Here is a 24,398-nt window from a genome sequence, read left to right as displayed (position 1 = left end):
ATGAGGTTACGCCGACGTTGCTTGACAATATATGGAGACTTAGGTCTCTGCAGAGCAAAAGTGGTTGCTTATGGGTGTTTTCAAACTGCTGGATGTTTCTAAATCATGCAATTTATTCTAAGCTCTGTCTTTAATATCTTGAATTTACTGTGTAAGAGGTGAGTTTTACTTTTGATGTTGCTGTTGTCCTGCACCTGAAGTTCCCCATGGGGTCAATAGCTATACTATTTTTGTCTGTTGTAGGGATTGTTTATGCTTTTATTAGCATTTTTTACTCAACCTCAAGTTGTTCCAAACATGTATGAGTTTCTTTTTTCTGTTGAGCAAAGATATCTTAAAGAATGTGAGCAAACAAACAGTTGATGGTAGCCTTTGACTTCCATGGAAGTTAATGGCTACCGTCAACTGATTGGATACCAACATTTTCAAAATTTTTGTGTGTCCATATAGGTTTGGAAGTACATGAGAGTGAGTATTATGACAGGATTTTTAATTTTGGTTGAACTATCCCTCCTGTAGTTTACACCATTACGTCATCGTAATGCTTTGCAATGTCAAATACATTTTTCCCAGTCTTGGCCATTAATGTTTTTTGAGTTTGAGACAAATATACTTTATTTTAAGCAAGTCAGACACATTAAGAATTTCCAATATTTAAATGACAACTTAAGAATGAAAAAAAATAAAACACAACAAAATTCAGATATCAGTTCAGAATATCTGTACATGTATTGTACTGGATTTTATCCAAATAAGATGATAATTAAGACTGAACTGCTTTTAAAACAAAGACAAGTGCAGTAAAATAGTTTACAAGTTTACAATCAATTGCTATTACACAGACTTTTATATTTAATACAAATGCATGTTCCCTTTTTCTTGGCAGAATTAAAAAATGAATATGGTATAACAGTTAAAGAAATGTGTAAAATCATAACACCCCCTTTTGTATTTCAGACTGACAAATTTAAATATTTATAATTTTGAGCAGATAATACAATATGCAATCATGACATGACGTCCAGTACTGATGACACTGTTTCTGAGTCATGATTTGTCATTGTCTAATGTAACCCACAGTAACATTACATGGCAAGGCACTGGCTCAAATCAGCATTGTAAAACTCAGAATGAAGTTTTCCAGAGATGTCGATATTTAAAATGTACAATATTCATGAAACTGTAGTGAAACAAACCATGTCAAGCTTTCAAATACAATGAACCCTTTGTGCTCATATAAGAAAATAAAACATTCACAATTGAGCATTTGGACAAAACAGTCAGCACGAATCCTTCTAAACACTTAATTTGCCGTGGGGAAAGAGGCAATGAGGTGAAATCATCTCTATACATGATGGATCTGATATCTCAGATATACAGAAGTCACTGCTACCTATCGACAGTTCGTGATCACAGTGTACTTGTTTGCTACGTGGTTAATTACATCATTCAGTGATCATTATCATTCGTTTTTCTATAGACGGCTGCGCCGGGCAGTGGATGATTGGTTATGAGAGACCACGCCCCCTTCAGGCTACTCTTACGCGAGGCTCCTCCTCTATTTCCTGACCCAGGCTCGTATAGGTCACTGAAGGTTCCAGGGGCCCCACGGTGGGCGTGTCTGTGATAGCATTTCCCGTGTTGCGGAACTGTTTATAAACGCGAGGATCTTGTGCCACATAGGTGGAGGAGGAGGAGTAAAAGACCAGTCCCAGGAGGATGATGAAGAAGGACAGCAGGTAAAGCCCTGAAAACTGAAGCCAGACAAACAACATAATGAACTTCATATAGTGTGTCTAAAGAGTGATTTAAAATTCAACAATTTATTCATTCTAAATAGAAGAGTGATTTAGAACTTCAAATCATGATCTTGTAATTCTAAACAGAACACTTAAAATTTTAAATTACAATGACGTTAAAGTGACTTTAAACTGTAAAACTCTAAACCATGATTTATTAATTCAAAACAGAACACTGATTTATACTGAAAATCTTTTTTTCTTCATAATTTACTGTAATATTGAATAGAACACTGATTTAAATAATGATTAGGAACACTGATAACATAATTATTAACTGATTTATTAATTCTTAATGGAACACTTATTTAAAAATGTAAATCATGATTTATTAATTCTAAATGGAACACCGATTTAACACCTCAAAAATAGTTCTAAATAGAACAGTGACAAAACTGTAAACCATAATTTATTACTTTTAAAGAGAACATTGATTTCAAACTTCAAATCATAATTTACTTTATTTTTAAATAGAACCCTCATTTAAAATGGTAAATCATGATTTATTCATTTTTATCTAGAACACTGTTTAAAAAATTTAAATCACAATTTATTAATTCTAAATAAAACACTAATTTGAAACCTCATGTCATAATTTCTTCATTCTAAATAAAACACTAAAACTTCAAATCATAGTCACAGTCACAAGTGTCTGTATGGAAAAGAGTTATTAAAAACACTCCTTTCATGTTTCACTGACAAATATCAACATACAGACTGGAACAAAATGGGGGTGAGTAAATAATAACAGAATATTAATTTTTGAGCAGATGCTCTTCTCCATACGGTCTAATGACAGCCATTGCAGACATTGTTTGCTCAAAAGAAAAGCTATAAATATGTCACATTAGGGTCATATTTCGTTAATGAACATGAGGGAATCAGACATGCAGGCCCAACAGGAGAGATTCCACCGAGAATGAACTAATGAGCAAAAACAGCAGTTGTGTTAGAGATGGAGCAAAGCACGTCCAGGGAAATGATTCACTCTCAGTCTACTGTTCAAGGCAGGAGGTCTGTGATTGTAATTATGATGGCAGTAATAATTTAATAAAGGTTTAAAATTTATGTTGTAAGACCAAAGGGCAAAGCATGTGCATTAATGTGATTTAATGTCATGGGAATGCTTATCTTAACTTAATGGGTCATGGAAGAACACTTCAATTTCCCAGAATGCTGTAATTTATCCCAAAGTCTTCAGCATGAGGCCAAATTACATGACAGGTTTAGGATGGAAGATGGAAATTCACACTCATCAACTGAAAGGGAGCCAAATATTAAAATCTAAATTTACCCATGCTTTTTAAATCTTAGAAAGCTGCTGGACTGATAAAAGTTTTTTTTTTTAAAGAATAAACCTTTATAAACTTTAACAGCTATGGTATTTCTAAATAAACAAGTGCCTAAATTATACCCTTGAATGCAATATAAAATAAAATTGCACCATTGACAATAAATGCCATTTTTGAGCACTGCATTATATTTTGCTGTGCCTCATGGTCAAGCAGGGACTCAATACCCTTGTCAGCGCTGTGAAAATAGCAACAACAATCACGACTTTGAAAACTAAAATGCCAAAGCTTCACTCTATTTGCCGTCACTTAATCTCCAAATCACATCAATAGTTTTTCATCCATAGGTTCTGAGGTGTGGATGAGCATCACAACAATCAGTTCAGGGAGTAGAGCTGTGCTATAAATAATGGCCTCTAAGCTTATTGTGGTCCATTTTTGAGCCACGTGTCGCTCATCTATAATGCCTGTGATTAACAAAGTGCTTCTAATTACATGCGGCCTTCAGCTCTGGCCTGAGTTAATAATTATAAGAAAAAAAGAAAGAAAGAAATCTGATTATCTCCACTGTGTATATATAGTATATATATAGTTTTTAAAAAATGTGTTTTGTATTAGGGTACATGACAACGATGTTCTAAAAACTGTAAAGCCTTTTCTTTGAATTTTTGGAGATTTTTTCTGTACAGATGACAACGTTGTCTAAATGATCTCCGTTCACATGGATGAATGAAAATGACTAAAAACACTGTATTATGCATGCCAGGCCAGTAGTTGGCGGTCACTCTGTAAGAAACAATACGCGCCTCGCACATACCTATAGATTAAACACGTAATTTGCATGACGTCACAATTTTCACAAATTCACATTTTAGTATCATTTTCAAAAACTTTTATTTTGAAAAAGCTCACAAAAGCCTCAAAAGCTTGCATTTTCAGGCCCCCAAAATGCTACTGTTGTATAAATGAGCTGCCAAAACGCAGTTCATTTTATTTATAGTTGAAAAACATCCAGTTAGTTTTAGAAATTTAGTACATAAAGTTAAACTAAATAAAAAAGTTATTAATTATTAATTATAATGACCCAATAAATTCTTGTGGAGGCATCTACAGATTTCTTACATGGCATCACATGAAATTTTAAAGTGTCTTCATTTCATTCTTACTTATAGTTTTATGTGTATCTTAATATGCAGTGAACTCAGTATCTTTGCAAGATGTTGTATTGAAACTGTACAGTATGTCATGTTGTATGGAGTCACACATAGATCTCAAAACATAAAAGATGTGCTTTTAACATCACATCAGACAAATAACTAACAATTACATAAGGATTAATTAGTTTAGCAAATATCTGTAACAGTAACTACATATATTAATGCTCATTTAATGCCACAGACCATTAACAAATCACAAACATTATTTGATATGAAAAACTGATCAGAAAACATCATTATGCTTAATATGTTTTTGGAGAATGAAACGTTTTATATAAATTCAAAGTATCAAAAGGCTCAGTAGGCCTCATTTGCAATTGCTTTTAGTGTTGTTAGCTGATCACATGACATCTAAAAGCTCTAATACACCGTGAGACCATCGGCGCTTCCAAACACACTGTTCCGAGGCAACTCTAGTCTAAAAACTACATGCATACAAACACTCATAAATATTTGCTAGCACACACACTCTAAAGCCCTGTAGTGATTGACATTAGGCTTTTGAAGTCTAGAGAAACTCCACAGAGAATTTTACATAAACTTTGACACTTTCTCTTAGTTTCTCTTCCCCCCTCAAGCATCACAGCAGAATACATATTTCCAATAAATCAATAAAGGCAAGTCACACTATTTCCTGGTGAGGCTTTTGTGCATATCCACAGTTGCTTTTCAGAAAATCATGTATGTATAAATCTGTCAGCAAGTGCTTGGTTAGATTTAGGACGGCCTGATGCCATTGGAAAAACTTTGTAGGTTAGTTTATGATACTAGAGCAGTACCTAAAAGAACCCAGAAGGACTTACTTTTAATCAGAAGATAGCTCTTTCCTCAGATGGTATCTAGAACTAATGCAATGATCTGAAGAACCTGTGCCGTAACTTCAAGAACTTTTTAAAACAGCATATAAACCACTTGAGAACTGAAAACAGCTAAATGGTTTTTGATAAGGAAAAAGTTATTTGATAAAGAACATTTTAAATACAATTAGAACAAGAAACAACACAATATTATTAATTTTTTCATCTTTATATCACAATTGCAAATTCATTACTAGTCACTGTAATTAAATATATATGGTGCAACTTTTTTCTTGTAATTTTAACATTTTCTGAGAACTGAATATTTTCCAACTTTTCTTATCTCACAATTATTATTTCTTACAATTGCAACTTTGACTCTCAAATTTGCAATATTAAATCACATAATTGTCTTATTTTTTCAAAATTGAATTGCATCTTTCTCACAATTTCAACTTCATTACTCTTAATTGTGATTAAATATCAAAACGACTTTATTTCTTTTAATTTCAACGTATTTTCTCATAATTGTGACTCACAATTCAGACTATTTTTCATACTTGCAACTTTATAACTCAATTATGATTTTATTTTTCCCAATTGCAACTTTATATCTCAAATTCGCAACATTAAAGCACACAATTGTCATCAGCACAAGTGCATTTTTATCTAACAATTGCAACTCAGTTAGTTGTAATTGTGATTAAATATCATAATTGCAACTTTTTCTTGTCATTTCAACTTATTTTCTTATAATTGGGATCGTTTCCCACAATAGTTACTTTATTTTTCATAACTGTGACTTTAAACTCACAATAGACAATTTTCACAACTGAAACTTTTTTCTCAAAATTGAGACTTTATTTCTCACAATATGACTTTATATCTCAATATTGCAGCATTATATCACACAATTATTATTTTCTCGCAAATGCAAATGTATTACTCATAATTCTGATTACATCTCACAACAGCATCTTTATTACTTGAAAGTACTTCTTTTCCAAAATGAAAATAGCAGGGGAAGAAATCCCGCCTGTGCATTTCCAATTGAGGTTTTTAAAAAGTTGAGAGTTCAGTCCAGACCACAGGATAGAAATAAGGCAGATGGTTCAGGCAAACATATGGAAGATCGAGCCCAGCCTGAGTGGTTTCCAGTACTGCAAGGGTATTAAAGACGGCAAGAGTAATATCTTCTGGAAAGGAATATATTCTACTTACATCGCCAGTGTGTCAGGTTGCTCATTTAAATATATCAAGTGGTGCTACATGCCAGCATGACTATGATAAAGCACCTGCTTTTTCAAGCCAGACACATGGTGCCCCCTTTTTTCCTAAGCATTAGGAGAGAAAAGAGTTTTCAATAATGGTACGGTGATGTAATTACAACCTGTAAAAAAAGATGCCATTCTCGCAATAAATCATACTCTAATATGCAAGGTGTACTGAGTGTCATATTTCAAAATGAAAGTTATGAACCAAAGATGGATTGTACTGTCCCAGAGACAAACAGCCATGTGTTAAAGGAGGGTTTGCAAAGAATAAAACTTGTCTTTGTTATTCAATCAACTTGTTTTCTTTTGGAACCTCAGCTAATGCATCTCAGTTCTTAAATGAACATTGACAAAATTATCCAAATTATGCTTTTTTTTTCCCTCTCAAAAACTGAGGTGCATAAGCTCAGATCAATGAGGCCTGTGACCAATCAGTTACAAAAATACATTCAAAACCTAAATGAAAGAAAACAAGTTACTAGAAAAGCTACAGTATTTTCAAACCAGCTGCTGTCTGTAAGTAACTACTGAAAAAAATTCTAGTTATTAGCATTTTGTTAGTTACTGTACTCCCTAACACTATATCTGATGTTATTTTTGCTTTCTTTAATGTAACTTTTACTTGCTTATCTCAAAACATTTCCAAATTCAGAAATTCAGTGGTTATATGTGAAAAATGTTATATTCTTAATATGTAATATTTTCTGTTTAATGTGTTAAAAATAATTGACAAAATTAGCACAGCATCCATTTTCTTATCTTCCTGAAGTAGATTTTTTTATAATACTTGTGATTTTATTGTTTACATTTTTGTTGAATTTGTGTAATTTTATTTCTGTAATTTTATCAAACTGAATATTTTAGAGTGGCACACAAACTAATAAAAATAAATTGCAACACAAAAAAAAGTTTCAATACATAAATAAATAATAAATAACAGTATAAATTTCATTAACATTTAATTCAAAATGTAATACATTTTTAATTAAAACAACATCGTTTAAAACATCTTGATTAGAGAAAGGGAAAAAGAAAGAAACACTGGAATATTTCTGAATAAATTTCCCCAGCAATATTGGTTTGAAACATTTTGATTAGAGAAAGGGAAAAAGAAAGAAACATTGCGTATTGTCTGGAGACATGGCCATATCTGCTCAACCCATAGTGAAATTATCTATGTTCACTTATATCTGATATTGTATAAAAGGAATCCATTTTATTTATTCTTCCTTATTATTCTTTAATGTAACTTTCACTTGCTTTTCTCAAAATATTTCCAAATTCAGAAAATCAGTGGCTCCTTGACTATAGAAATTAAACTCCAAATGCAACATGAAACTGTGGTAATCAAGCAAGCTGTGCAGCATAGACCATCTACAAAGAAAAAAAACAAGTCTTGACCCACTAATTACACTGGAATGACCTAAAATGACCCATAATAGGCGGAAAACGGACTGTTCTCAGCATGCACGCTTTAGTAGCCACATTCAAATGTCATATTCATTGATTTCAACGAATAAAATTAGTCAGCTATTAACACCTGTCCTCAACAAAGGAGGCATTTTTACAGGAGCATTTAAAATCACACATTGGCCTTGGTGTGTTGTGGCTAATGGCGGATACAGCGTCCCTCCCTGCTGCTCTCCACCTTATTGTGAAAAGAAACAGCACAGACATTAATGCAGACAAAAAAGAGCTTACAGTAAAAAAGCGCCAAGCAACACTTTCAAATCAATGCTAACAGCCTTCGTCTGGAGCAGGCTACCTCTGAATGAATCAATAGGTGATTAGTATTTCTCATTCATTACTAGACTTAATTATCAGCATAAAGGCTGTTAGTGTAGGACTACTGTACATGCTAATGAACAACATCGATTTCAAACTGAATATGGTATGCAGTACCTACACCTGTCATATCTTGATACACTATACAAGTCATTCCCATTATGCATTGCCTTCTGAACTATATACAGTTTAGAAAATGAATATGCTTGTGTAATTTAAGGAAGTATTTCCTTGAAAAAAATCAAACATGTAAGCCCACACACTTATATTATTATAACAGGATACCTAATAAAATGTAGTTTACAGTACATGAGGATGGCATTATATACAGTGTAAGAAAACAGGATTATATATATATATAAAAATATATTATATATATATATATATATATATATATATATTATATATATCTATATATGATCATATTAATTTCTGTAATTGTATTACTTGTAGTCTATTTTATATGATCATATTAATTTCTGTAATTGTATTACGTTTATGTGACACACAAACTAATCAATAAAAAGAAATAGTTATACACCAAAAACAATGTCACTTCCTCTTAACAATATTTAAAACTTTAAATTGATTTTTCATTAAAGCAACATTTATTTGAAACATTTTGATTAGTGAAAGGTAAAACAAAAGAAACACTGTAAAAATTTCTAAGTAAATATCCTTAACAATATTTAAAAATAAATGATTTATTATTATTATTATTATATTTTCCTCATTTTGAAAAGTAGAGTGTATTGTCTGGAGTCATGGCTAAAATGGCAATACCTGCTCAATCCAAAGTAGTGCAATGATTTAAAACTCACTTCTATGTTTACTTAAAACTGATATTTTACAAAATGGAATCAAACTAATATGATTCATCTTTAAAAACTGAGTTTAATTATTTAATCCAATATATTTAGATATAAACAGGGGAACATAAAAATGACCCACAACATACTGCACTCCATCTATATTGATTGGAGAATATCAATCAAGTCAGGCAGTTAAGATCCTTTCGGTACAATTCTACCACACAGCTGAATACATGAATATTGGCATATCTGCTGATTGAAGAGTCTCTGTCTCTCTGTGTGGTTTCCTAATGATTTGTTTTGTAACCACCACATGTTTCCGGTAAAATTCTCATTAACAGAAGATACATCCAACCTACTTTTCCTCATGGAATATGGTCCAAACAAGCCACAAAGTGCAAATCAAAGCCGAACATGCTACTGTCACACATCCACTTGCTATCAAGATTTCAGGAAATTGAGCAACCCGTCAAGATCAGAACTCTATCATTACAGCTCATTTTTTTCTGAATTGGCTCAGCTGAACTGAACATCGAAGTCTATTGTGGGAATCAGCTCGATTCAAATTTCAAACACACTCTCATCTACTTCTGTCTGACAAGCGGCAAATCACTGTGAAAAACATGCAAGCACATTCTAAATGGCCTTAGCCAAGAGCGGGTATATGCCAGTATCTGTCCGTCACAGATATGGATTCATATACAGTGGGATCCAGAAGTCTGAGACCACTAGAACAAAATGCTTCTATTTTCCACATTTAATACATTTTGGATTAAATTATTATAATACTGTATATTTTGTATAACTATAAAATAGAAACACAATACAAATTAATAAAATAATTATTATTATTAATGCATTACAGCATAACAATTTGAGAGAAAAAAAAATTGCATGAATTTCAGAGCATTTTTTATTTTTGCTTAAATGAGACAGCAACACTCAAGTTGTATGAATAAATCCTGAATGACTTTATTAATAGTTTTATTTTCCATGTTCATTTCATAATTTTGCTGTGTTTTATTTTTTATCTATATAATTTTGCTGGTGTTTTTGACATTTTTATTAGTTTTTTTTTTTTATTTTTTGGGGGGGGGGGGGGTAATATTTTCTACATATTTATTTTGGTTTTACCTTAAGTTATTTTAGTACCAGTGAATCAAGTGTAATCTAAATAAGACCAAAAATGAGAAAATCTTCCTTAGCAACTATATGTAATAAAATAAGTTTAAGGTTGTTTTTTACAATATACTTTTATTTTTCATGTAATGTTTGTTTTAGATATATTTTATTATGGTTTTATCAAAGTTGTAATTATATATTTTTTAATGTGTTTTAGAATTAGTGAAATCAATTATAGTTTTTTTAATAGTTCAAAATGTTTTTATTTTTAAAATCAATACTTTATCGGGACATTTGTTGATAAAAGTGATAGAAGAAAATTTTTATTAGTCCTTTGTTAGGGTGCATTTTGAATTTTTTTTACCTCACCAACAATGGTTTGTTCCACAGTTTATTTATTTTTAGATGTGGGTGAGGGGAGTAGGGCCAGCTTTGCATTTTAAAGACTAGTTTTAGGAAAATAACAACATCAAGGTTAAACATAAACTGAAAATGGCACAGAGGCTTTATGTTTTTAAATAGATGTTCCAAAACTATATATGAAAAAGTGATGTTCGGTTTTGAATAGTTCAAAATGTTTATTTTGTAATAAAATTTTAAGTTTAGGGTTTTTTATGACAATAATGGTTTTATTCATTTCTATTTCGAACGTTTCAGTAATGCAAAAATATATTTTTAGATGTTTTGATGGTTGAAATAAAATAAGTAGGTTTTTATGTAATTAATTTTATTTTAGGTAACGTTTATTTCAAAAATATATTTTTAGATGTTTTGATGGTTTTAGTTAATTATAATAACCTTGATTTAAGATGATCCGGGTGTGAAAGCAAAAACATCTGTACATGAATGTCACAAATTTGCTTATTAGTGAGTGACCTACAAATAGTGCAGAATCTGAAATATTTCTCATACCTTTTATGTCATTTCTTATTAATTTAATGATATTAGATCTTAACTGTAGTCTCAGACATTTAGGCTCCGCTATACACTCACAAGGACCTGGAGTCTGAGCCATGAGCATGAGCATAAGACATAAGGCCAGACACAAAAATAAAGGAGATGAGACTGCAGGTGTAGACTGCCGACCAGCAATAGCAAAAATGTGCAGAGAATCTGAGAGAGCTCTGGCTACATATGACCACATTACAAATGGCTCTGGCATTCAGCTCAGGGCTGGAGAGAGATTCATTTGGAGGCACTTCATGTCTGCCGGCTTTCTTTCACGCTGATGTAACCCCTAGCCTTTATGTGTACAGCACAATGACCAGAAAGAACAACAGTATGAAATATTTGAACACAGAAAATGTTCTTTATATCATACCAGACATAACCATCACATAGTTAAAAAATGTATTACTTATCATGGCTATGGCTGTCAACGTAATGCATTCATTTAGTTACCATTTGTAACTTGGCAAAGCATTTTATAAACACTGAAAAAAAGAAAAAAAAAACAATACAGCAGCCATTTGAAATGCTCATGTAAACAAAAACCAGATGGAATATGACAACTACAACAAGTTTACTAATCTGCCACCCTTAAAATGACTTAATATGGGGGCTTTTTCCAGCATATATTGATAAAGCTTAAGATTAATGACAAATTTAATTAATCAGCATATCATGTAATTAATTTGAAAAAGAAATGTAATGATTGACAGCTCTGCTTAAGGCTTATTACAAAATAGTTAAGGCTCTCAAATCTAACTGAGCTATGTTTAAAGCTGTGGTAAAAAGCTTATGTGTGATCATTTTATACACTAGGAGTGGGGGAAAAGTTTTCTACTAAAATAAACAGGCTTTTTGTACTAACAATTTTTCTACTAATAAAGTTGAATTAAAAGTTGTGTACTTAGTAAAAAAAAAAAAAAATAAGAGTTAAAATAAATATCATATTATATTATATTGTAATGCATTTCAAAATGTCAATCAAACATTAACTGAAATCCATGATTATTTCTGCATTTCAGAAAGAGACAGATGACAGCTGTGCTGAGCCTCCTTCACACAAGGACATCCAAAACAAAGCCAGAAATGCTTCAGATGTGATTATAGCTTTTGTTATCACTAAAAAACGCCGCTCCACTCAGACCCAATCTGATTTTGTTGAGCCACTTCTAACTATTCCCAGCAAGCAGAAAGAACATGCAGTAACCCGAAGCTTTCTGCCGAGGCTTGTTTCATATCCATCACTCTAATTGTACTTCATGAATCCTGAAGCTCAAAAACATGGTCCTAATACATTCACCTTACAAAAAAAAAGTCAAGCAGTTTTATTCACCAGCAAAACATCCTCCGTACTTCCATACTTCACTTTAATAGCACCGTAACCATTAAAACCAGTCATTGTGATACTCCATATAATAATCAATTCAAAAGAAGCAGAATCCCTTTTTGTCCTCCAGACGGTGTAATCTGTACTAGACGAGGAGAGGGAGTTTAAAACACTATGCTCATTGTACAGTATGACTAATGGCTTTGTTCAATGACGGCTTTAGTTGTAATGGTGGTGTTTAGAGATGAAGTCTCACATTGTGGCTGGATCCTTCCCTGAAGCCAAAGTGCCTCTGAAATCCCCTGATAAATCGTCTAGTATTTCAGTGAAGAATCCTTGCTCATTCTTTTAAAGGCGTTGTATTATTGCATTTTGGATCTGCTTCAATTCAATGCAGCTTTTTAAAGCGGTTCGTATTGAAGGATGGGGCAGCACAACCTATATTGAACCCAACGGCAAACTCGCAAATAAGCACTGCTGTGAACAGGGTTTGAAATGAACTTTTTCACTCAACAGCCAATTTGGTAACTAACTTTTTAAGTTACCAGGCATTCAGAACTTCTACAGTACAAGCTAAAACAAAAAATATCAGAAGAAAAACAGATTGTAAGACAGAAATCATGGCTTAGATTTAAAGTATGTTTATTATTAAACATGAATTGAAAGTTTTCAGATTGTTTGTGGATCCACTGCATTGCTTAAAAAAATAAAAATATATATAAAATCTCAGTGACTTTACATATGAAACAAATAAAACAATAAAATTAGTTTCAATTTTAGAAAACATTTGAGTTAGAAAGTATTTGACTTTTAAAGACGTGCACTTCTTGTCCAGTGTGCGGCCCTCTTTTCGCTTTGTTTTGCTAATGCCAGAGGCTCCTGGTTGGAAAACATAAAAACAATGTCCACAACCGAAAAATCCAGTTGGTAAGTGTTAATTAGATAATTGTTTCTAATCAACACATTAATTTAAAAACTTACAACATAAGTCAACACACACATATCTGTCTTTGCTCATCCTGTGGTCATGCAAAACTGGTCACACTTTTATTCAGAATTTACGATTCATTATTCTTTGAAAATTGTGAAAGCAGCATGTTTCATACTGAAAACAAAAAAAACTACACCAAGAATAATTTTGAAAATTGTGAAAGCAGCATGTTTCATACTGAAATCACAGAGACCTTCTCTGAGAAGAAGAGCAGAGAAATTCTGCTCAACATTCATTAGAGATTAAAAAAATGACAGCAGGTGTAATGACATATAGCTGATGGTGGTGATGAGGAGGTGAGAAAGAGTGAAAGCATATTCAACTTGTACGCCAACAGGAACAGGCCGGAAGAGGCTATACAGGTCGTCTTGTCACAGAGAGAGTTCACTGCTGTGGCGCCTCGTTCTTTTATTACCACCGCAATGAGCTGTACAAGCCAAACATGCATGCGCTGAATCCAATGTACAGCAGCCCTAAGAGGACATAAAGAGTTAAAACCACATCAGTCAATATGAACAATGCATAGTGCAATTTAAAAAAAAAAGGTAATTGTAAAAAAGATCCTTACTCTTTAGAAAAAATGATCAACAACCCTTAAAATTATAATTATAATATATACATATATATATATATATATATATATATATATTATATAATATACAGTAACGACCAAAGTTTTGAAACTTACTATTTTTAACGTTGAAAGAAGTTTCGTCTGCTCATCAGTCTGCATTTTATTTGATCAAAACTACAGACAAAACGGAATATTGTTGAAATATAATTACAACTTAAATTAATAGTTTTTCTATTTGAATATACTTTAAAAAGATAATTTATGTCCCTGTGATGCAAAGCTGATTTTCAGCATCATTACTTCCAGCCGTTCAGTGTCACATGTACCATCCCCTCCCTATCACTTGGGAATCAGTTAGAAATCATTCTAATATTGCTGATCTATTAGAGTGTTGAAACAGTTCATGCTGTCTAATATATTGGATGAATCACAGTGTAGCACACTGATACTGCATTGATTCGTGCGTGATATTCTGCTCACATCTCATGATAAATAGTTCAAATACTAATTTCTTTTCTTTTATATCAGTGTTTATGACATTTCACCATCCTTGATGAAAAAGTATTGATTTTATAGGAAAAAAGAAGGGAAAGCATATACTGACCCCAATTACTGGACAGTACAGTATATTGTTACTACACAGGTATGTCCATTTTAAAACTAGGGTTTTTTTCTTTTGGCCTCGTTACTTTTCATTACTCAACGTATCCTATGAACGTATCACATGTTCTGACAAGCCAAACGCGCATCCCTGTTTCAACTTTGAGAATGAATATCATATTATAATGCATTTCTCAAGAGGATGTTGATAATGATCCTACACATAGACATATTTGCATCACAGAAATAAATGATATTTAAAGTATCATACATGTTAAAACAACCCGTACCGTTTTCAAATGTTGTCAATATCACCGTAAACATTTTTTTTTCTTATTTGTTGATTAAATAATTGCAGAATTGATGAGCAGAAGAAAATTCTCATATATATTAAAACTAGTAATGTTTCCATACTTTGATCTGTACGTATATATCTAATTTTTAAATATATCAAAATGTAAAGTATAGATTTAACTACACATAATGGATACTTCCAGAATAGACATAGAGAGTTTTTTGGAATGTTATTGGGACTGTAATTAATTTTTGTACTGTAATTTGCATCTCTTTCTTCACACAATAGACTAATTCATCTCTTTCATATCACTCTGAAATGTCTTTCTTCTCACATAATTTAGCAATTACAACTTAAATCAATATTTCATATGAACTGCGCTATCTACATTGCATCTGGGTCTTGATCTGATTTATTTTGCAATAATCACTGTACATTATCTCTTATTAATATGCTTAACTATTCATGACTGTGGTCTTAAAAATAAAATGTATTATAAGACAGAGCAAAAAATAACCATGGTTACAATTTACGAGTACCTCTATATAATGCATTATAAGTACAGACTTCATAAAAAACATTATAAACAACTTCTAATATATTACAGTACAGCATTATATTGCAGCTTCATATTGTGCAAAAGGATTGTAAAGGCTACAGATAAAGCCAGTGTGGAGTGTAGCACAATATTCTTCTGTTAGTAGCATTCGGCTGTTTATGTCATAGAGGACAGAAAGTCAGCAGCCGTGATATTCTGCTCATAATTCATCCAGTACAATCATAATGGAATTGGATAGCACAAAAAAAATGAAATTATTCACTTGTGTTTTCTCAGGCCATTCATTTCAAAATGCGTTCGTAAAGGACACAACTTTTGTTCCAGCAGATGGAGATGCACCAGAAATGGAGACAGATAATGATAATTTGTTTTGAAATGAAAAAGCAGACAATACTAACAAAATCTGCTTCCTGTCTGGCATCCCACCAAGTCGCCAATTTTGCTTTTGTAGGTGAAGTACACAATTTTTTTAATGCTTTTTCGGTTTGGGAAATATAAGGGGAAAACTTGGGGGTGGGGGGGATAGACTACTCCAATACTCAGGATCTAAAAAAATGAAATAAATAAATAAATCATGAATTGTCCCATTACAAATATTAATACTGTAATGTTCAAAACAAGCATACTGTATATTTAGTTAGTCCTTTTATATTATGTTTACCAAGGTATTCATTTACATTTTAGTTCAAGGTGAATATAATTGTACTACTATAAAAACATGATATTACTATAATACCATAAAGTATCACAGCATATTTTAATAATCTAATTGTTAATGACAGTGCAGCTATCAAAGAAAAACTATACAGGATAAACTCTGAAACCCTTGAGGTAAAAACATATAATCAGCTTGTACCCAGTAAGGACAAATCAATGTCAGGATTATATCCCACTATATATTTCAGAGCTCACTGCTGTTCACATGCAGTTGGTTCTCAGGCTATGAAGCTTCGGAGCTGAGCAGAAGGTTTCATAACTTATTCAGATGCCTTGCTAACACTATTTGGCGATGTAGCACATCAGAGAATTATAAGTTGTCACCTGCTATTCAGGGGAAGTTCAGATCTATCTGTAGGCGAGGATTTAATGTGACTCTGTTAAAAAAAAAAAAAAAAGCCTGAAATAAACCCGTGATGACAATATTTTTAAAACATTTCAGTGTGGATCTGACAAAAACGATTAATTGCATTATATAACAAAATATGAAGTGACACCACCGTTTAAGTATTTAAAAACTTTAAGTGTTATACTTGAAAACGCTTTAATTACCTTAAAATAAAAGGCATGTTTGACATTTGTTTAGTAATGCAATGACATTTTGCTGAAGATTTACTCACCCTTAGGCCATCAGAATTTGATGCACTATTTTATCGTCACACCGCATTGCTCTGAAGAATTTACTCACATCGGTTCTTAAGCCCAAAAAACAATAGGCCATCAGAAACAGACTTGGATGTAATTAATTTGAAAAAAACTTTTAGCTTTACATCGTTTGCTTACCAATAGTTCCTCTGCAGTGAATGGGTGCCGTCAGAATGAGAGCCTAAACAGCTGATAAAAACATCACAATAATCCACAAGTAATCCACACGATTACAGTCTTTGTGTAAAACTGTGTGTTTATAATAAATTCATAATCAAGACATTTTTAACGTCAAACCATGACTTAATTCACAAGTCCATAATTCATAATAACACTTCCTCCAGTGAAAGGTTCATCCCCTGTTGTCCTCTCACATCAAATCCACCAACATATTTGTTTAGAGCTGTTTTTGCTTGTAAACAGTGTGTTCATATTTCTCTCCTGATTCAGACGAGACAACTGTTTCACTGGAGAAAGCAATATTATGTATAGAGGACTGGTATTTTAGTTGGAAACAACAACTGAAGTTACAAAACATCTTAATAATGGATTTGTCTATTACAAACATGCATCTTAATTGATGGACTGAAGTCATGTGGATTACTTGTGGATTATTGTGATGTTTTTATCAGCTGTTTGGACTTTCATATTGACGGCACCCATTCACTGCAGAAGATCCATTGTTGAGCAAGTGATGTAATGCTGTAATGCATTTTTGGGTGAACTATTCCTTTAAGCACCTAAATGCATTTGAAGCCACTATAGTATTTAGTATAAAATGTAATAAATGCAATGATACACACAAAAAAATGAATTTTCTCATAGTCTTTCAAGGAAAGTGGCAACATAACTAATGCATTGTAATCAACATGCCCTCGTTATTTTTCAAGGGCATCACAGTTTTGGCGGGAGACGTTGCTTCTTCTGGCATAAAGCGCATTACTTGCAACAGCCCTGACAGTTAATGACGTTGCCCCCTCAAGCGACTCTAGACTTGCTAATGTCCCTGTGACAAGCCAGCATCCTCCTGGGATCCAACCCAAATGCTGCCTTTGGCACGACCTCTCAACACTTCATCAAGCCACACCAGGAGCATCAATCTGGATTAAAATTAAGTGACTTCAAGGGTCATAAAATACACTACATTTGAGGATGCTAGTTTTGCCAAGTCTCATCTAAATGGGATTACAAACCGAATTATATTTGTAATTGTAACCGTAGTAAAATTACTGTAACGCACTGCCTGGAGTGGTTTATTGCTTTAATAAAACTGTTTTTGTGTTTGTGCATTTATCTTCTAAGATGCGAGTTGGCATGTGTATTCAAACATGGGGTAGAGATGTCACAGAATCCATAAGCAATTAATTTTGTTAATTGTCTTTTGTCAACAGTTTAAATATGCCTGTTATCATTTGCGAGGAAGTCAAATTGAATGTCACATCATCTGGTTATGTTGCCGCTCCAGCATCTCTCCCTGAGCTCAGCAGCACGTGCACAGCAATAATTAATCAGCTCCATCCGTTCACAGCTGTCTGGTGTTGTTTCTAAGGAGGTTTCAACACCAGACCCGTATATATTTGAGTGCAGTGCTAAAGCCGTTTTTTGAACTCGGTTGCACACAAGGTCCCTTGAAAGCGGGTGTCTGGAGGGTGGTTTATGCGCTTTGTGATTTATATTTGCAATGAAAGCTATCCAGACTAATTTGAGGAAACAAAGCGCTACTGATGATGCATATTTTGTTATATCTGTCACAAAACATTCCAAAGATAAATGGAAAATGCTTACTGGTTGACAAAGGAAATTGAATTCTTGTTAGAAATATGGTCAAAAAAAAAACATCACTCGATTAAATGGCATAAACTGTTGTGGTGGTAGGAAATATAGGTTTTTTGTTTTAATATATTTTAAAATGAAATTTATTCCTGGGATGCAAAGCTGAATTTTCAGCATCATTACTCCAGTCTTCAGTGTCACATGACCCTTCAGAAATCATTCTAATATGGTGATTTGGTGCAATAAAACAAAACACACTTACTGTATATACATGATACAATCAACAAAAACAAGTCTTGTTTTTTTGCAGTGTTGCTTCTCTGGAAAATGTATATGGTTTCAAAAATGTATAGATATTTTTACTGATAAATAAATAAAAGTGTAAACAATTAAAAACTCATATAGAAGTACTTTTTTGTAAAGTGACTAAGAAATATCCTTATGAAAAGAAGTAAAAGTAAAAGCATTATTTGGATGGATTAAAATTTCCTTAAATTCTGCATTTTAAGTGTTTTTATAATGGCGGTCAGTTGATTCTTAAAGGGATACTCCACCCCAAAATGAAAATTTTGTCATTAATCACCATGTTGTTCCAAACCCGTAAAAGCTTCGTTCGTGTTCGTTGCTTCATGTAACCCAGATTGCACGTCTGATGGCAGATGGAGTATTCTGACTACGACTTTCATACCTTTTATGGACCTTGACACTGTTATTTACTTGGCAGTCTATGGTACAGTCACAGGCCTCCCGGTTTTAATCCAAAATATCTTAAATTGTGTTCCGAAGACGAAAGGAGCTTTTACGGGTTTGGAACGACATGGGGGTAAGTGATTAATGACAAAATTTTTATTTTCGGGTGGACTATCCCTTTAATTTAATGTAATTAATTCGAAAAAAATGTTAGTTCTGACCAGTACAAAAATCTGTTATTTTAAATTGTAATAATTTTTACTGTATTTTTTATCAAATAAATGCCTCATTTGGGAGCATAAATGACTAATAGCATTTAAAATAAAATTTACAGTTTCAATAAACTTTTGAATTGTAGTGTATTTACAAATCTTTGAAATGGGATCAATTTAACTGGGTTAAAATTTACTTAGACTTAATTTTGTAGATTGTATTGTGAATATATATTTGTATTTTGTCTTCTTGCACTGGCAGATTCTAAATTTGTTTTTAACTTTGTATTTAAAATAAGTGAAAAAATATCTACCAAAGCAATATGACAACAATTGTTCATGAGAAAAATGCATTTTATAAAAACATCTTACTGGTTAATAAATAGTAATAATAATAATACCTTCAATTTAGTTTTTTAATCTGGAAAATAGACAGAATACTTGCTAAGAATTGGACTATTTGCAGTAAAACCGCTTTCAGTGTCAGTGGTACATTGTGAAAAGAGACCAAGTGTTAAAACAGTCAAAATAACCAACTTACCGATCTGCCAGTCCCACTGCACCTTCAGAAGTTCCTTGTGCTCCATAATGGCCCTGAAAAACAGAAACACAACACAACTCCCATCAGCCACAGGTGAGCACAGCTGAGCTAGGGAAAAACTAGAACATCAATAAAAGTTAAATAGCGACAGCGCCGAAGTCTCGACAGCATGCTTCATTTTGACAGGTGGGCGATTTCTGCAACAATGGGCAGTGTGACAAATCCAGCCAACCTGAGCAAAGAGCAGTCAATCTCCCCTGAAGCCCTCCTGAACAGGGATTCTTGTGACACAAGGCCGGTTCTGTATGAGCTTTTCTGACTTACTAACAATGACAGGTCATCCCAGCCCCACCCCCCAACACACAATCCTCTGGCCCTGTGTGACACCTCTGTAGAGCCGTCACAGGACTGCGCTGATGATCTGTTGCCAAGGCTACAAGTCTTATCGGCCGACAGCGTCTAGAGGCATCAGTGGGAGACCGTTCCTGAAGCCCTGAAGCCTGCAGATGAAACTATTTGATGCAGGCAGAGAAAGAGAGAGAATATTTTAGATCCAGTGAGGTTGTCACACTGCTTTCTTCAGAGCCCTTTATGAAGCAGTCAGACTTTAAGTGGAAGCAAGGTTTGACTGTCGTCCATAATTCCAGCCTGCTGTCAGATATGAATGCCTTTCAGCATAATTACACCCAACTGGCATGGATAAACAGTGTCGCTGGCGTTTATGTAAATACGCCACAAATATAGATGTTAAAGTGCATTGAAGCTCCGGCACCGGGGGAATAAAGGTGTTAGATGAGAACGCGACTCCAGCTGGAGCTGCTGAATGTTTGCTGCAGGGTGCAGGCGGTCCAAATGGGCCTCGTTTGCAGATGGATAAAAAGACAGGAGACGAGAACCTTCCAGCTGGCTCCCGCTTGGATGTAGCTGGTATGTGTGGTGCCGGAGATCCAAACGGCTCTGGTGGAAATGATAATTAAACATGCAGGCTGTGTAAACGTCAAACTGTGAGGAGGATCTGAGGATGACTGCAGGTGGATGGTGTCACAATCCAATTATAAAAATCATTACATTTCTGTGAAAACCATGTGAAGGTGATCTGCTGTTAGAGTATCAAATAATCATGATTAAACAGTAGAGAGGAAATCCTGAACAAACTTGGAGAAAAGTGTCTTTATTTAGAGTTCATTGGTGATAGACTATAGCAAGAGTTAGAGGGCAGCAATTTTCATTTAAATGTAAAAATAGGAGAAATGAGCAAGAACAATTAAATATCCAATACTAGCTGGTATATATATCCAATATACAATGATAACAATAAATTAAAAACTATATGGTACCAATGTACAATACTGTGCAAATGTTTGGGGTAAGCAAGATTTTTTAATGTTTTTGAGTCTCTTATGCTCACCAAGGCTGCATTTATTTGAGAATTTTTTTTTTTTAAATAGAACTTTGTCTTTACTGTCACTTTTAATAAATTTAATTCATCCTGGATGATTAAAAGTAAAAAAAAAAAAAAAAAAAAAAAACTTTTTAACTGTAGTATATATTGTGCATCCCTAATTGGCCGTCATTCAAAAGTAGTCATTTATTCTTAAGGGACAATGTCATTTTACAGAGCAATTTAAATTTAAGTGTAACTGTTCATTTAGCCTCGCGGTTTAGACCCGCTCACCGATTCACGCATGTAATGTAAATAACGAGAGAGACAAACGCAGGTCTACACAGAAACTAAACAATAAAGATGGCTCCAAAGACAACAAGACGCTAATCTACAGTGCCAATGTACAGTGATCTACTTCACAACAGTGCCAAGCTGTGGCAAAACAGTCTTTACATTGGACTTCCTTCTGATACCATGATTAGGAAAAAGTGGATGAACTTCCAGACTGCATCAGTAAGAACTTCACTATAAAAAATATCATAATTTAGAAGTAATAGACTATTTTCTGTCCCGCTTTAACCCCCATCATCAGAACGCTTTGTTTGGACAACTGAAAAGATCATCACACGCTGCATTCGGAAAGCCATCAGGTTTACTAGCGACCCCACACACCAGCTCTTCACCCTCCTGCCATCCGGAAGAAGGTACAGAAGCATTTGGGCCCTCACGGTCAGATTGCGGGACAGTTTCTTCCCTCGAGTCATCAGACTCCTCAACTCCATGTGAACTGACCTGACAACTACACTCACACATATACACCCCTACTATAATACCTGAATCACAAACACTTGAAACCCAACTTGCAATATTGTGCCTTGTCTATTAATATTGTGACCTGTTCTATGTTTAAAAATATGTATGTGTATATATATATATATATATATATATATCTATATATATATATATATATATATATATATATATATTATATATATGCATAATTGTGCAAAAGACTATGCATAATTAAAATATATTAAAAAATCTAACATAATATTAAAACTTGAAGAAGAAGAAGAAAATAAAATTCAGGCATGCACACACGCACTTTATGTAGTCTATACTTTGTTTTATGTTCAACTTTTTACTTTTACTTTCTTCTTCTTCTTCCAGTTTTAATATTATGTTAGATTATTTAAGATATTTTATTTATGCATAGCCTTTTGCACAGTACAATTTGAGTTTTGTAGTTAATATTGTCTTGTGTAGCACTATGGTCCTGGTGAAACACTGTTTCATTTTACTGTGTACAAGCTGTATAGAGCTGAAATGATAATAAGCCTCTCTGACTCTGACTGAATAGCCATGGTGGATTGTAGACTCAGAAGTAAACGCCCACTGCTGTGATTGGCTAACAGTTGTGTATGTTTGTCAGCCTACATCCTTCTTAGATGGATGCTGCTGTGATTTAGGTTAAAAATGTATAAATACTCAGTACATATCAAAAGATCAGTAAAAACAGACAAAGCAATAGTTACTCACACTTATGTGTTGGGACATTTCTGTCGGATCTGATATAGTCGGTACAAAATAATAATAAAAAAAAAAAATAATAATAATAATAATAATAATAACATTAAAATTGGACCTCAGAGAAGAGTACATAATAAAAAAGGCAGTTCATGACCCCTTTAAAAGTTCATAGTAAGAGACTCACAGTTGGATACCACTGAAGAAGGAGCCAAAGAGACCCATCATTCCCAGGAATTCGACCCGGCTCAGGTTTTTTACGATGAACTCCTCACATACGTTGGAGATTCCGTAGAGTGTTGCACCCGCAAGAACCAATAAATCCCCTAAGAGTTTATGGTCCCCTGTATAGATCAGACATTAGCGTTATATTAGGTCATACACTTTTAAGATATATTATATATACTAAAAACTTAACTGAACTCAAAACCAATAACAATGAAAATAATCTTTTAGATTCTGTACTTTAAAATCAAAGCAATACACATGTAAGAATTCTCAATTCTCAGGAAACACAACACACATACTAATAAAACGTTTACTTGAATGCACTGCAAGTCACTCTGGATAAAAGCATCTGCCAAATGCATAAATGTAAATTTAACATTCACTCAGCGGTAGGTAAATTATTTGGAGACAACTCGAACAACAGCAGAATTGCTGCAAATTAGTGTGATTTTCATTAGATCGCCCTGTGGGGACAGCTGTGTGTAAAATTGTAAGGACAAGCCCCTACTTTCCATTCATATTTAATAAAGGACTCTGAAACTGAATCAGTCCACATGAGCCAGGACTCTCGGGAGGATTGGGCAGTGCTTTACACTGATGTAACGTCTGGACTGTGGCTGCATGTGAAACAAAACACCACCCAGGGGAAACGAGAGAGGGTTATTTTGTGGGCTAATATTCAGGATGTACCGCGGCATTATGGAGGGACGAGGACTTACCGAGGCCTTGCTGTCGGCCCACCATGACGTCTGCGCCCACCATGCAGCCCATGCCCAGGAGACACACGCCCACACCCACAAAGTGCAGCACTTTATACCTGACTAACAGGAAGAACCATGACAGCAGCAACACCACAGGGATCACGAAGCAGTCCAGCAGCTGTGGAATACATTGAAAAACATATTCATACAAAATAACTCACAAAAAGCATTTTTAAATTCAAACTCAATTATAGAAGATATGACAACAGATAGACAGAACGATAGTTGATTGATAGATATAACGACAGAACAATAGAATGACAGAACAATAGATAGAACGGCAGAATGATAGATAGAACGACAGAACGATAGAACCATAGAACGATAGATAGAACCACAGAATGATAGACGGACGGACGGACGGACGGACGGAAGATAGATAGAACAACACAAAGGTGATAAACAGATAGAACGACAGACAGACAGAACAATAGTTGACTGATAGATAGATAGAATGACAGACAGACAGACAGACAGATAGACAGATAGATAGATAGATAGATAGACAGACAGACAGATAGACAGATA

General features: G+C 33.7%; 1 protein-coding gene and 1 long non-coding RNA gene across 2 annotated transcripts in view; one reads left to right on the top strand and one right to left on the bottom strand.

Moving 5' to 3' along the window:
* Positions 1-3: 3 nt before the first annotated feature.
* LOC122149070 lies at positions 4-13,263 on the top strand. The gene is made up of 3 exons (XR_006162824.1): positions 4-158; positions 1,481-1,739; positions 12,069-13,263. It is a non-coding gene; the product is annotated as an uncharacterized LOC122149070 (long non-coding RNA).
* The window catches only part of LOC109104739 (solute carrier family 35 member F1-like), a 76,811-nt gene continuing 53,057 nt past the window's right edge, over positions 645-24,398 (bottom strand). Inside the window, 7 exon segments of the mRNA XM_042778420.1 lie at positions 645-1,754; position 12,292; positions 13,688-13,790; positions 13,793-13,837; positions 19,971-20,023; positions 23,069-23,225; positions 23,829-23,988. Of these exon segments, the coding sequence (XP_042634354.1) occupies positions 1,530-1,754; position 12,292; positions 13,688-13,790; positions 13,793-13,837; positions 19,971-20,023; positions 23,069-23,225; positions 23,829-23,988 (744 nt within the window). The 3' untranslated portion in view covers positions 645-1,529.

This window comes from Cyprinus carpio, chromosome A20 (assembly GCF_018340385.1).
Source record: "Cyprinus carpio isolate SPL01 chromosome A20, ASM1834038v1, whole genome shotgun sequence".
Classification (NCBI taxonomy): Eukaryota; Metazoa; Chordata; class Actinopteri; order Cypriniformes; family Cyprinidae; genus Cyprinus; species Cyprinus carpio.
Note: the sequence above shows the minus strand (reverse complement) of the source record. Positions and strands in the feature narration are given on the sequence as shown.